The following is a 14,157-nucleotide window of genomic DNA, read 5'->3' as shown; positions in this document are numbered from 1 at the left end:
AGGCCCGGCCGCGCCGCGCAGCACCGCGCAGCACCGCGCCGAGGGCAGCCGCGCCGCGATGCCGCTCTACGAGGGCCTGGGCAGCGGCGGGGAGAAGACGGCCGTGGTGATAGACCTGGGCGAGGCCTTCACCAAGTGAGTGGCCGCGGGGGCAAAACGCTTTCTCCGGGTTGGAGGCGCTGCTGTGGCTGAGCTGGGCCCGCGTCCGGCGCTCCGCGTTTTGGCTCGTTACCCGCCTCCCCCCCGAGCCGTCCGCAGCTCGGAGTCACTGGGGAGGAAACAGCAGTTGTATCCAAGTGTGACTGAAGTRAAGTGCGAGTTTACAGGTTGTTAGAGTGACAGGTGGAGACAGTCGCATATACAAACCAGAATTGCACAAACCTTTATTTTGGAGACTAAATTAAAAAAAAAATCTGAATTTTCTCTATCTTTAGATTTTTTTTTCTGAAACGAACTGAAGAAACATGTCGCCAGTTGCCAGATACCAAAAGAAAGCATTAATTGACCTTTTATATTAAGAGTACTCAAGTTCCAGAAGTCTTACAGTTTTCTACTCAGATGTGTTTGAATCTACATTTAATGAGGAGAGGTGGAAGAAATACCAGGTTCCTTAAAATCAAATCTTAAATTTCTTTTGGTTTTAATTTGCTTTTTTCAGTCCTTGGTTCTTGTAGCCTTTAAGGTAAAATCTATTTATGGAAAGCTGGGTTGGTTTCTGAGAAGTTAGTTTTGGAGYTGTTATTTGTATTACAGTGAATTGCAGTTGGGTGCCGAACCCTCAGGTGTTCAGATGGGATGAGGAGGAGTAACCAGTGATTTTGAAGCGGTAATGACTTAAATCACCCCAGATGTTTGTAAAAAGGAATACCTTTTATAGTATAAAACAAGCTGTTGGTGGGACTAGATGACACAGAAATACGAAAAGTCAATGAAATAGGTGGCAGGACTAGCATGGTGATGGTAATCAAGTTTTTGTGTTTTATTTTTTTCTAAATGAACGTCTCAGAAATTGAGYGGTTAGAAGGGACATCATGACTTAATGCTGCCTATGCTTACTGAGAGCTCTTCTGAAATCTGTGGGTCGGTATAGAGAAAGCAGGAGGGCATTTCTCTGGAGAGTTAACAGGGAGTAAAGAAGGTTTGTAAACAGATAATTGTAGATAGAAAATGTTTTACTCAGTGAAAAGTAGGAAGTGCAGCAGAGTTGGGCATTATAGTCCTTATAAAAATGAAGAAAACTTTTTTTTTTAATGCATCTGAGAGGGGGTCAGTAAAAAAGGTGTAAAATCATTCTTATTTGAAATGGTTACATGGAAAAGTCATGTGCCAAACAYTTCTTTATAATTCCTGTTTGATGATTCATCAGCCTAATATATTAAATAGTACTTTTGAATGATGAAGTTTTCAACTTCTGTTTCTAGGTGTGGTTTTGCAGGAGAAACTGGACCAAGATGTATTATTCCTAGCGAAATAAAGAAAACTGATGTCCCCAAGGTAAAACTTAGCTTTTTTTTTTTTTCAGAACTATTTTACTTTTATAACGTATGATAAATTAGGGTAGGAATTTTCAGATACAGATTTTCTTTCCATCATCAGCTATTTTTCATTATCTCTTAATTTCTCTTAATAAAGGTTATAACTAGATACAGGTAAGTATTATGCCAGCAYTGTTGTTAATTGGTATTCTGTGGATCATGCCTACAGCTTGTGTTTGGGGCATTTATTAAGGAATTTTTCTGCCTAGGGTATGTTCTTTTAAGAGAGGATGGCAGCTTTCAAAATGTAATGTTGAGATAGGTTACCAGTATGAAAAGTTGTCATGAATAAATAGTTTAGTTAGACTGTGGGTTTATGAGGTGCATTGTTAATTACATAGAGGAAATCAGACAAAAGTGAGCATTTCTTCATATATAATTGTTGTCTAGTATTTCAGCTGACTACGGATGTTTCTTTCTTTACAGCCTATCAAAGTTGTTCAATATAATATTAATACAGAAGAATTATATTCCTATCTGAAGGAATTTATTCATATGCTGTATTTCAGGTAAGAAATACTTGGGTGTTTGTTATTTAAGTCTTCTTCAGCTCTTTTCTGAGTATGTTGAAGGGTATTATAGATGTGACTGGAGACTGTTCTCTAGATGAATAAGAATACAGAAACATGATTTTTCAGGGGACTGCCTGAYTGGTTCTTGCTGAAGAAATTCAATGCTGCTGAGTTTTATATTATCTACAAAGAATTAGTACCCTGCAGCATTGGTTGATCTCTAGAAATGAACATATATCTCATTAAGTTTTCTTTTAAAAACTGGCATGCACAAAGGACTTAGTAGCGAAAATTATTACCTAAGGAGTTGTACTGATTTTTGTAGGGCTGTTTATGGGGCCTGTGCAAAACTCTTATCAGTGGAAAACCTGATCTACATATGACCATGTTTTGGAAAGAGGGACTTCAACTTGTAGAAACCTGTTCATTTTTACTTTTCTAATACTTCTTTTTATTATTTTTAATACACTAGTGTATAATGAATATAAAGTTTGAGTTTGTAATTCTCTTTGCTGCTGATCTTTATTTTTTCAYAGTAAAAATCAGTTTTTGACAGTGAAACAAATACTTGATTTCTGTGCATCAGTTCTTCAGGTGTCTTTGTGGGGTGTTCCCTCCTGTATCACCATTTTTTTAATTGAAATCAGTACATCTATAATCTCTTCCTTTCTTTTTTATGGGCGTGTTGTACGATACTGGATGAGCCATTAGTGTGTGACTGTTTTTGCATTTCTTTATATTGGTGTAAAAGTGTATAATTTACAGAACTACAGTCTGCTGGCAGAAAGCTCTGTAACTTGCTTTCTGTAACTCAGTCCCCTAACTCTCTTTTGGGAAGTATTCTSTAGTTTATATGGGGAAAACTTTGAGCTCTGCCATAGAAAATGCTATCTAAATGCAAATTATTAGAATTTTTGAGGGGTTTGGAGTGTTAAAGTAGTATAGGTCCCATAATACATGTGTAAACTTACAAATCTTGTTTTATACATCCTGTCTTTTTTAGACATCTGTTGGTGAATCCAAGAGACCGTCGTGTTGTGATCATAGAGTCTGTCTTATGCCCTTCGCACTTCAGAGACACGCTCACAAAAGTCCTTTTCAAGCATTTTGAGGTATATATTTTACATAACTACTGTATACGCTAGGCATAGCACTTGACACTGGGAATTTTACTGAAGATCACTACCAGATGTGGATAAAGAAGTGAAAATAATACCAGAAGGGTAAGAAAGGCATAAAGAAGGTGAATAAAAGGTAATGGTTGTTTGGGGGAAACAGGGCTTCTTGAAGAGACAAAAGGCACTTTTCTGTTCCCTTCTGTCCCCTCATATGGAAGGCCACAAAACAGCAGCTGCTAACTAGAATTGCAAAGGTTTCTGTGGCTTGTAGGAAAATGAAGCTTACATCATGCCACTCTAGACAGATCCAATAATCTCCATTGAGCGCTGCCTGAAGCCAGAATTTATATTTAAACACTTTTTATTGCTCTGTCAGCAAATGTCATGACTTATACCAGAGTCAATATCTTTGCCTAGCACATAATCTGACCTCTGGCTGTATTCATTTAGATAGGAACTTACCTGAAATTTATGCTCTCCTCTGCTTAATCAGTCTTTTTGATAGATTCAGGAAAAGTCTGAAACTAATTCTTACTTAGTTCTAACGGAAGGTATTTTGGAAGGCTTTTCTATAATTTTTCAGGTTAAGGTTTTTCTATAAAAAGCAATGAAAGTTTGTGTGCAGTACTTCTCCACTGTGCTTCCAGGACCCAATTCAAAAACAAATCTTAAACTTCTGCGTAATTCTTTACATAAAGTATTCTGATGCCTTGAAGTCACTGAAGGAGTTGAGTGATTTCTTTTTTTCTTAATCCTCTTCCAGAAAAGAAAAAGGTCATACATGAAGCACTCACATGCAAAATCAATTGTCTAAAGTGACTCATTAAATGGAGAGTTGTATTTTGATGGTGAGGCTTTGTAGCTTGTTATCAAGCCAGTTGATACTGAAGTGAAACTCACTTTCTGGTGCAAAGAGTGAGAGTGGCATTTTAAAACAAGGTCAATATTAAAACTTCTGTCTCTGAGCAAGATATCAGTAGTGTTGCCTTTAAATGCAGGCTTTAATGAAATTGCTCATTTAATTCATACTTCAAGGTATGATATTCAATAAAGAAACTGTCACTATCTAGAGAAGGTGATTTATGAAATTTTGGGAGGAGGGGGTAGTTTGCACATAATTATGGTTTGAGTTTTGACTTTGCTTTGGGTAAAGTATTTTAAATAACCAGTCTTGATATTTACTGAGGTTGTGTGTGTGCCCTTTCAGGACACACTTTCATGGGTTTTACTTCACCTTTATTTGCATCTTGAAATCTTTACAGTACATTTCAAGTAGCTGTATTTTAGTTTCTTTAATTTCTCTTCAAATGACTTTGACTTAAGGTGAATTCCATAGCGAATATTTGCTTTTCTTCGAAATCCGTTTTAAAGTTCATTATTACTGAAGCACCTGGTACGTTTCATGAATAAGATGAGCATAGATTTTAGTATCTTTTGTTCATTACTACACTACTTTAAATCCTGATTGAAAAATGAGTACCTCAATATACAGCTGTTTGGATTTTACTTTTAATATGATGTTTTGGGAAAAAATAACTGATTCTTGAGTGGGTTGTCTGCTCTTTCAATTGTCTGTTGATTTCTGTGTAGGTACCTTCTGTTTTGTTTGCTCCAAGTCATCTAATGTCTCTCCTGACGCTTGGGATCAATTCTGCCATGGTGTTGGACTGTGGATATGCAGAAAGCTTCGTGCTGCCTGTATCCTTTAATAATACAGAACCAAAAATTTTGACACTAAGGCTATTGTAACAAGCTGCTATTTTTTTGACTTTAAATGTGATATGAAAGCAATAGGAACAAACCATCTGATCCAGGTTTTGGCTGTAATGTGTCATGATTTGGGGAACTTCTTCATAACTGACTTGCTAAGCTTGTGTTCCATTAAAACTTGGGAAAGGTGATTTGGGACTCTTAAATGCATAGTAACTCTATATACTATAAGTTATTTTGGGGGGAAATCAGTTACAAATAGCTTACACTAGCTAATATGAGAAAAGAATGAGAAAAATCTTTTAGTTCCAATRACTTTAGATTGAAAATCATTTTTTAAAAAAAGGATTTCCTGAGCTTCATGAAGATATATGAGGGAATACCAATTCTGAGCTGCTGGGGTGCTCTTCCTTTGGGAGGAAAGGCCATCCACAGGTAAGTTAAGTTATATATCCAAGGCAACTTTTGGCTGAGTTGTGAAAGTTAATCTTTGATTATTGATCAAAGATTCCTATTGAACATGCCTTAAATCAAAACTGTTAATGTGATAGCACAACTTTTTTATATTAGCGGAGTTTGGCTTTTGCTGATGTAGTAAAATCTGTGGAAATCAGATTATTTCAGTCTATATTTAAATAATATAACTGAAGGAAATAAATACTATCCTGTCAGTATAGTGAAAATACCAAGAATGGGCATGAACTGATAGTTATCTTTGACTAACTTAATTTGCAATGTTTTAGGGAGCTGGAATATCAGCTGTTGGAGCAATGCACAGTTGATACAGGATTAGCCAAAGGACAAAGCCTTCCATCTGTGATGGGTAAGGCCTTTCTTATGTTCCATTAGGGTTCAGAACTTGAACAGGGGAGAGTAGGTTAATTCTAACAGTGAATAAAATGAATTCTGAATTTCTTCTAACACATCTTACACAGTCCTACTTGCATATCTGCTTTATCTGTATTGAATTAAATAATATTTTTATGACAAGCCTCTCATAACAGTACATTTGAAAGCACTGAAGAAAGTTCTTTAGTAATTGTTCAGTCTCTTTGGAGAGAGGATAAATTATTTATTTTTCCAATATTTCTTTGTTCTTAGAAATCTTTAAAAGCTGCTGTCAAAATGAAAATTTAATATTTTAGTATGGAAAGTGATTCAAAGTTAGTTTGGTTCCTGAATTTTCTTTTTACTTAAGATGCTATTATTCTAAGTTATTTTTTTTTAATTACAGGCTCAGTTCCAGAAGACATAGTCGAGGATATAAAAGGTAAAATTTTCTACTTTGGGAAACCCTAGTTTATTAAATTATGCTCTAGAGGAGAATGTTAATAGCAAGTGTGCAATGCTTCACATTCAGGAGTTTATTTTGTTTTCTGTTCATTGTATTTTTGTTATTTACCAGAAGAACTTGCAGTGTTCTTTCTCTTTGAAAGCAAACACAAAACCATGCTGAATTGCTTTCAGATTTAGCTTTAGCTTTGTCAATGTATAGCTCATAGATACATTCTGTAGGTTATTGTAGTGAGCGTTAAACTACTGTACGTATCTTTTGATCTGCAGGCCAGGTTAGCTTTGTGTTCCATTTTTATTAACTAGATACTTGGTTTGCTGTTTATAAATGTGCACAGTATGTGCTCTGTATGGGACTTAGAGAATCTAATTTTTGAAAACCGGTGTCATGGATATGTTTTGGTTGCAGACACAGAATTAAAACAATCTTGCATCAAGACATAAGAAATTTTAAAGTTAAGTTTGCCTGTAAATTTACTCAGAAAGCTCAGTTTGYTTTAAAGTCAGTTTCAGAGAAATTCACCATCTTTATGATGGCAATTTATGAAGAAGATACTCATTATATGCTTATTTATCTGTATCTRGCACAAACAAATTGCAAAAGATGCAAATGAAACTGTGCTCTGTCAGTGTTGTGTGGAGAAAAGCCCTTCTGGAGTTTTAAAACTGAATACTTGCACTATGAAAAATATTATAGTGATTATAGGTCGTTTTAAAAAACGAGCAATGTCTCATTTGAAGTCATTGTCCAAGAAAGAAATGGGTGTGTATTTTACAGCAGAGTGCTACCCCTGCCACCTTGTGGTAACTGGAGGATGTGATTGATAATGTCTCTTTGACTTCATATCTTATGTAGCTAGTTTGAGATAGAAATCTTGCTTGTCCTGGAAGAATTTCGGTCAGCTTCATTTAAACTCATGGTTTAGATAGCACCTGAACTCTGCTAAGGTGCAGAGACTATTTGTTTGCATTCAGTTAATAATGCCTTTCACTAGGAAGGACCTGAAATATGTGTTCATACCTAAATTAAAATTACTGTCTGTACTGGTGGTGAAAGGATCCAACCAAAGTCTCTCTGCTGCTGCTTCCTTTTTTTTTCTTTTTTTTTTTAATAAAGTCCGCACTTGTTTTGTGAGTGATCTCCAGCGTGGACTGAAAATCCAAGCAGCAAAGTTCAATATTGATGGCAGTGCTGAGGTGGGTGAAGAATAAACTTTAATCTTAATCTTTTGAAGTACATGTAGTCTTTTATGCTTTTAAAATAATGCATGTATGTCTTTATTTGTAGCGTCCTTCCCCGCCTCCAGATGTGGACTATCCATTAGATGGAGAGAAGATTCTGCATGTGGTTGGCTCTGTCAGGTTAGAAATACTGTAGCCAAGCGTTTATCTTTTAGGGGAATATATTTTCAACTCGTAACAGCACATTACATGATAGGAGAGTGATAACTTTTCCTGAAATTGAATTTTAATGAAGTGTTTGCATTTGATAGAGTTTTTACATCTCTTAAGTTAAACTTTTGTGCTGGACACGGAGCAAGCCTGCAATAAAAGGTGTCTGCTTGCCCAAAGAACTCACAGTTGAGGATGAGAGCCAACTGATTGAAAGGAAGGGGGAAGACAGGGAGATATTGGACATATTAATGCATAATGATACAGGTTTAGTGGAGTGGACGGGGCTGTGCCTTCTCTGTTTGGCACTGCCTGGTGCACTGTGTGACAGAAGAAGTTGTGAYGTGCCAGCAGCAGGAAGTTTGTAGTTGCTTCCAGCCCTGCTATTAGCTTATAGTATAGCATTGCTTCTCCTTAACACTCATTTTCTGTCTTTTCAACAGAGACTCAGTTGTCGAAATACTGTTTGAACAAGATAATGAAGAGAAATCTGTTGCCACTTTAATCTTAGATTCACTCATTCAGGTATCTTTTATATTATAAACAACTGCTTGAATGCATCCAGCAAAGATATTACCACACTAGGTTGGACATCTCTGTTATACAGGCAGTATTTTAGATATATTTTGGAAATTTTTCTTGGTATATGCAACCACTTCATTTCTTACTATAGTGAGAAAAAATGGATTACAAAAACACTCTGAAATGACTTTTTCATTACGTGGTGGTATATGTTTATTAATTAAAGTCGATTTCCTGCAGTTATTAATGCCATTTAGATTAGTTTACTGAGACATAATTTTCTTGAGGGCCRTATATTTGAATGTCATGACAGACATTTCAGTTAGAATTCCTTATGAAAACAAATAGTTTAACAAGATCTGTGCCTGAGCTCCTTACTTCTGTACCTATCTGAAGGATATTCACCTTGCATCATTCTTTCTTTGGCCTTTTATTTGTTTGTTTATTTATTTAGAAGTGCTAGCACAGATTTGCTTCTGGAGGGCAGAATGGACAAAGCTTGATTATTTTTTTTTTATTTTTTTTCCCTCCTGCCTATATGTTCTATGGTTAGATTCTCTGATGCCTAAGGCAAGCTCCAGCTAAACATTTTTCTGCCATTGAGGATTTTGTACCATCTCTCTCCCACATAGATTACATGGAGCTAAAAAGAGCATATGTCACGCTTTTTTTGTTTTGCTTTCTGGGAGCATTGCTTGAGGTTTTTGCCCCTTTCTTCTGTCATATGGTCTTCCAGAACTCATGGGAATTAATGTCACTGATGTGTCTGTCCTCTATTTTCTTGACCAGTCTCAGGTAAAAGGGATTTACAGGGCTCAGACTCACAGCATGCTCACCTAAGCCTCAGCTAGGTGGTTCCTTAAGCCTAGTTTTCTTGAGAAGCCTRGGTAAAAATTGATGTAGGTTATATGCTTCTGTTAAGTGTGAGAAAACAGCAATGTAACTGCATAGGAAGACAGACTGAATTTCTAACAGACCTTTGAATGCTTGTATGTGCAACRTCAGTTAAAGGATTTTATTTGTTCCCTTTTACATTAGTGCCCGATAGACACCAGGAAGCAGCTGGCAGAAAATTTGGTAGTTATTGGTGGCACTGCTATGTTGCCGGGATTCCTGCACAGGCTAATGGCTGAAATCAGATACCTGGTAGAGAAACCAAAATACAAAGAAGTGCTTGCCACTAAGACCTTCAGGATTCACACTCCACCTGCCAAACCCAACTGCGTGGCATGGTTGGGAGGTAAGAATAAAAATGACTGTTAAGCCAGGGTGCAAAGTGGAAAGCAAACGTTCCAACAGGGATTTGAAATGAATACATTGCAGTAAAATTTGGGTGAACTGTTGAAGTTTAAGCTGCATCTGAGCTCTGTGGAATTGTTATGCTGTAATGGAGGAAATACAGCAGAGTGAAACTCCCTGAGGGAGTGTACGATGGCACCACAACCTATCTGATTGCATACAGGTGACGTGCGGTTTGAACCAGCGGTGTGTGAGAGGTTGATAGAAGTGCAATACACGGTTACTGCCATTTGGTGGCACCAGGGAAATAATTAGCCAGAGTAGAGACCTGCTGCTTGTATGAAGATCTGCTTAGTAATGAGAGTTTAATTACTGAGAAGCTGCTACTATGAACCTTGCTAGAGGCTGTTCACTACTTGTGCTGTTCCCAAGTGTCTGTAGCAAATATTGCTACTCCACAATGGGTTTTGGATGCAGCACTGACGTGTCAGGGAATAACTGTGATCAAGAAGGGCTTTGCTTTGCTTGCAGCTCTGTTCCAGGGGGTTCTCAGATTGGCAAGAATTCCTGCTTTTGTAATCTTTCAGTTAATAGCTGAGCCCATCTGGCATATAGGAGGAATTAAGTAGGACTGTACTAGATGTAGTAGATACTGTCTACTGCTACTCTCTACTGTAGTGGATAGATTTTGTTTCCATATGTTTTGAAATGTAAATATTTATCAAATTTAAGTTTTAAAACTCTTGAGTCTAGTTCTGGGAGTAGCAAATGAAGATGATTTCAATGCACCAAGGTCCTTGACACTTTTTAATAGTGTTAGTCAGCTGCTGTTGTCTGGCTTGTCTCACAGCTTGTATAAACMACTTCTTACAGGTATTGTGTGACACCCTTTTAGGAGAGAGGAAGTCTCCTTAATCACAAGATGGTACTTGTTTGAAGTGCTTAAAACCAAAATTTCTAGGAAAGGCTTGTCATAACAAGCAAGTCTCCTTGGCCAGTTTCTCAGTGGAGACTAGATGAATCTTTGTTTTCAGATGCATAGAAGGGGTATAAATTGAAGCAATTTGGTACTAGCCATGCTATGAAAAAAAGGAAAATGGCTAGATCCAGTATATCATCCTTTCATTGCTACAATCTGGGGGACAAAGCTGAAAAAGAATAATTGAAATTCTTGATTTGAGGAATTAGAWTTTTTTTTTAACAAATTAATGCAAAATTATTTGTTTCAATAATGTAGGAGCCATTTTTGGAGCACTTCAGGACATACTTGGGAGCCGTTCTGTGTCCAAAGAGTATTACAGCCAAACAGGACGCATACCTGACTGGTGCTGTCTCAACAATCCTCCACTGGAAATGATGTTTGATGTTGGAAAAGCACCGCCACCGTTGATGAAGAGAGCTTTTTCTACTGAGAAATGAACATCTTAATGCTACGCAAGAGTTCTCTTTGTCTATTTCAAGTACATATATACACAGTAGATTTTTTTTGTATTAAGTAGGTTGTGTGTAACACTTAAAAATGACTAATGTGGATGTTTCTTGGGAGCGTGGTGGTCGATAATAACACAGTACTGTGGAACTGTATCCGATTATAGTTTAGAAACTTAGGCAAGTAACATGGTATTTTGTCCTCCTCCGAGGAAATTGTCTGTAGTCATGAGTTGTTAATTTGTTTGTTATTTATCTGTACAGTAAATTACATTRTTGAGAGAATTTGTTTTAAGACATTTTTATTTTAAATATGCTTAGAAGAATGAAGGACAGTCTGCTACAGGGAACACCTATGAACGTTTTTTCTGCCAAACCCTGCAGAAAGTATTTTACCCATGAAGTAATTTGGATCACAYGTGAGAATCTCTGGTTTTGGTCTGTTTAGCAAAAGGTGCTGGAGTAGTACTTTCCCTGGACAGAGTCCTGTTTTCAAAGATTTAGCAGAAGACTTTTCTGCCTTAAATTGTCACACAGGGCTGAGCTAGCAACTCTCCGCATATCTCTGCTCCAAGAAACGATTCAACCATTTAAGAATTACAAATAGAGATGCAAGGAGAACTTAACTGTCTTACTGAAATGTCACATTTAGCAGTCAGTTGTTTCTCTTCCTTCCCCCCCATTAAAAATACTAAAATTCTTTGTCCTGCAGCACTATCTGTTAAATGAAAATGCAGAGCAGAGCTCTGACAGCTACTGTGCGATAACTATTGATATGGAGCCCATAAGCAATAAAACACTTTSTTTCTGCTCGTGTTTGTCATTCTCTTTCATAAATGCTTTACCTTTGCATGTAATGTTAGTTGACAAATGGTAGTAGTAGTAGGAATGGTAGTATTTTTTCTTAATATTTTTAATTAAAAATCAGGAGTCAGTGCTGTACTCTGTCATAGTGGCCTGATAGCATTAACACAGGCTATGTGTTAACTCCAGTGGTGTTGGCAGATACATTTTTTTAAATCATTGTCTTCCTAGTGTATTAACTTCAAATCACGTGCTTGGCTGTTAAGCAGAAAGCATAGAAAAATAAACAAACATAGTYGTGAGCAGCTGTTAATGATTTATGATGTTTTATAGTCCGTGGATGAGTTTGCTCTTTWAGCGATTGTATCTTAGTCCTTAAAGCACCCTGGGCCTGACCAGTGCCGCCAGTGTAGTCCAAACACACTCTGGATTTCCAGATGAAACCTTTTGCCTAGATTGTGATTAGCTCCCATGAGATTTTCCTGCAGCAGCCTGAGGACACTAATGGTATGTCGTGATACAGGAACAGGTTCTTCAGCAGAGACTATGATCTCTCAGTCAGGCCSTAGCCTGGACTTGGGAAAATGGATTAAACATTGGAGTTTTGAGTTTGTTGAAGGTTATTCTGTTCTTGCTTGCTTTTGCTCTGTATCTCCTTATGTCACTCACTCAAGCTCTGCTTCTCTAAGCCTGTGATCCTTTAATGGGGCGGTATCCTTGAGGATGTCRCCAGTGGATTGCTCAAATACCAGCATTCCCCTCGTTCCTCCGCGTGTTCACAGCCTTCGCTCCAACTGCGCTTTATCACGTTCTCCTTTACTAAACCCTTTTTATCTCCCCTACAGCAAGACTGAGGGCTGCTGTGTCGCCTGCAGGAGTCGGAGCGTCCCTTCCAGCGGGGCCCTGCTACGTGGTGTGCTGCYCTGCTGCCGTACCCCGCCGTAAGCTTCCTCCCAAGGCACCTCCGGGCTGGGCAGCAGACTGAGGAATCCCAGCTGCTTCTGGCAGGACAACCTACGCGCGAGGTCCCCTTCTCATGAAGGGGCTGAAGGAGGGAGGAACTAACGAGCCTAATGCTTAGCGAGGGAGATTTGAACAGTCTGCAGGAGTCYTTAGCAAGTGTTTGGGATATCGGCATTTTCCAGAGTGACTTCAGAAAGGACAAACGACTGTAATGGTTATGCTTTGAAAAAGCACCTGAGTAAGAACACAGGTTTTAGAGACAAGTGTGCTACATCCCTGTTCTTAACTTGTTCCCAATCTGTGATACAGKCACAAACTGGCTAAAAAGAACCTGTTTCCTTGCAGGATGGCACAGAGCCATTGTTAGATCTGCCACCTCATCTTCTTTCTGTCCACTCTGCTTTTCTCTTGGAGCATTTCTCCATCACTGAACAACTTCGACTGCTGCTTCAAACAGCACATCTAGAAATTTTAAGTTGTAYGTTACTGGCACATTTAAAACCAGAGCCCCATGACCTGCTAAGGATAGAAACAGAATTTTTACATCCTTGAAAGGGTAAGGAAAGACTACTTATTCTCCACTGTAGATCACAACTTAAATATTTTATCATACAGATAAGGATTTAGCTATTTTTTTCAGCATAAATGTTACAATTCTTTCCTCCTTGGCATGACAGGAGTYTACAGATCCTCAGGATAGAAAAATTCAGGGTGAAACTCGAATGTTTTAGCAGGGAAGGCAGTAATGGAAATAAACTGCTAGAGTAAATGGAGAAGCTCTCRGATCCTGATAAGATGTTTTGCTTTAGCCAAGCGAGTAACTAGAGCCGAGTCGCCTTGACCGCAGCGAGGAGGTGATGGGGCGTCCTGAGCGGGAGCTGCCCCCGGACCTGGGCTGCTGCACCCCCGGGAGCCAGAGCGGGCAGCGAGCATTTGGCACCCAAGAACGGTCTTATCCTCAGCTAAACTCTCCTGGATCCCCTGCTCCACTCACTGCTCCTGGGCCACGATCCCGCTGCGGGGAGGGTGGATGAAGGGATCCAGCCTCTGGGTCCCGCCCCCGCGGTGGGAGCAGCCACCCCGCAGAGGCGCTGGTGCAAAGGGCGAGGAGCCCTCCGGGCCCGCAGGCGCCTCAGCGCGGATCCCTCTGGCGGCTGGGGCAAAAATGTGCGCGCCCAACGTGGGGCTCGAACCCACGACCCTGGGATTAAGAGTCCCATGCTCTACCGACTGAGCTAGCCGGGCGCTGTGGCGCGCCTTTCCCGCCGCGCGCCCTTGGCGAGCCGGGGAGCGTGTGCGCGCCGAGCGCTCTGACGTCCGCGCCCGCGCGCGGCTCCTCCCCGGAGCCCCGCCCCGCCCGCGCCGGCCCACAGCGGGAAAGGAGGAGGATTGAGGYCCCTCTCCGGATGAGCGATGATTGGCTGGCGCGCCGGCCAATGGGAGCGCGCGTTGTTGGGCCGTGGGGAGCGTGAGTGAGCCGGGGCGGGAGGGGGCCGCGTCGGGCTGGGCCGAGCGCGCCGCCGCCGCTGCCGCCGCCATGAGCTCCATCGGCACCGGGGTGAGTGCGCGCGGGCTGGGCCGCGCCGCCTCCTCGGGCCGCGCCGCCGGCGGGGGGAGGGGGACGGGGACAGGGACAGGGAC

The 14,157-nt window shown here is 40.0% G+C and overlaps 2 protein-coding genes and 1 non-coding gene across 3 annotated transcripts in view; 2 read left to right on the top strand and 1 right to left on the bottom strand.

Moving 5' to 3' along the window:
- Positions 1-6: 6 nt before the first annotated feature.
- On the top strand, positions 7-11,561 carry ACTR10 (actin related protein 10). Its single transcript, XM_085315081.1, has 13 exons — positions 7-135; positions 1,422-1,494; positions 1,962-2,044; positions 3,051-3,159; positions 4,756-4,863; positions 5,243-5,310; positions 5,619-5,698; positions 6,110-6,145; positions 7,286-7,365; positions 7,457-7,530; positions 8,004-8,085; positions 9,121-9,322; positions 10,559-11,561. Exons 1-13 carry the CDS (start codon positions 59-61, stop codon positions 10,738-10,740), a joined length of 1,254 nt encoding a protein of 417 aa, XP_085171207.1. The 5' UTR covers positions 7-58; the 3' UTR covers positions 10,741-11,561.
- Positions 11,562-13,688: 2,127 nt separating this feature from the next.
- TRNAK-CUU (transfer RNA lysine (anticodon CUU)) lies at positions 13,689-13,761 on the bottom strand. Its single transcript has one exon. It is a non-coding gene; the product is annotated as a tRNA-Lys (tRNA).
- Positions 13,762-13,957: 196 nt separating this feature from the next.
- Positions 13,958-14,157, top strand: part of PSMA3 (proteasome 20S subunit alpha 3) — a 12,006-nt gene continuing 11,806 nt past the window's right edge. Inside the window, exon 1 of the mRNA XM_085315080.1 lies at positions 13,958-14,074. Coding sequence (XP_085171206.1) covers positions 14,054-14,074 — 21 coding nt within the window. The 5' untranslated portion in view covers positions 13,958-14,053. The remainder of the gene's footprint in view (positions 14,075-14,157) is intronic.

This window comes from Rhea americana, unplaced genomic scaffold (assembly GCF_003343005.1).
Source record: "Rhea americana isolate MKP2758 unplaced genomic scaffold, rheAme1 scaffold_42, whole genome shotgun sequence".
In the NCBI taxonomy this organism is placed as follows: domain Eukaryota; kingdom Metazoa; phylum Chordata; class Aves; order Rheiformes; family Rheidae; genus Rhea; species Rhea americana.
This window is presented reverse-complemented; position numbering and strand designations above follow the sequence as displayed.

Excerpts from the sequence above, each read along its gene's own strand:
- ACTR10 (XM_085315081.1), top strand. The coding sequence starts at position 59 with ATGCCGCTCTACGAGGGCCTGGGCAGCGGCGGGGAGAAGACGGCCGTG. Across the intron at positions 3,160-4,755 it reads TCCTTTTCAAGCATTTTGAG|GTACCTTCTGTTTTGTTTGC; the intron begins GTATATATTTTA and ends ATTTCTGTGTAG. Across the intron at positions 9,323-10,558 it reads CTGCGTGGCATGGTTGGGAG|GAGCCATTTTTGGAGCACTT; the intron begins GTAAGAATAAAA and ends TCAATAATGTAG.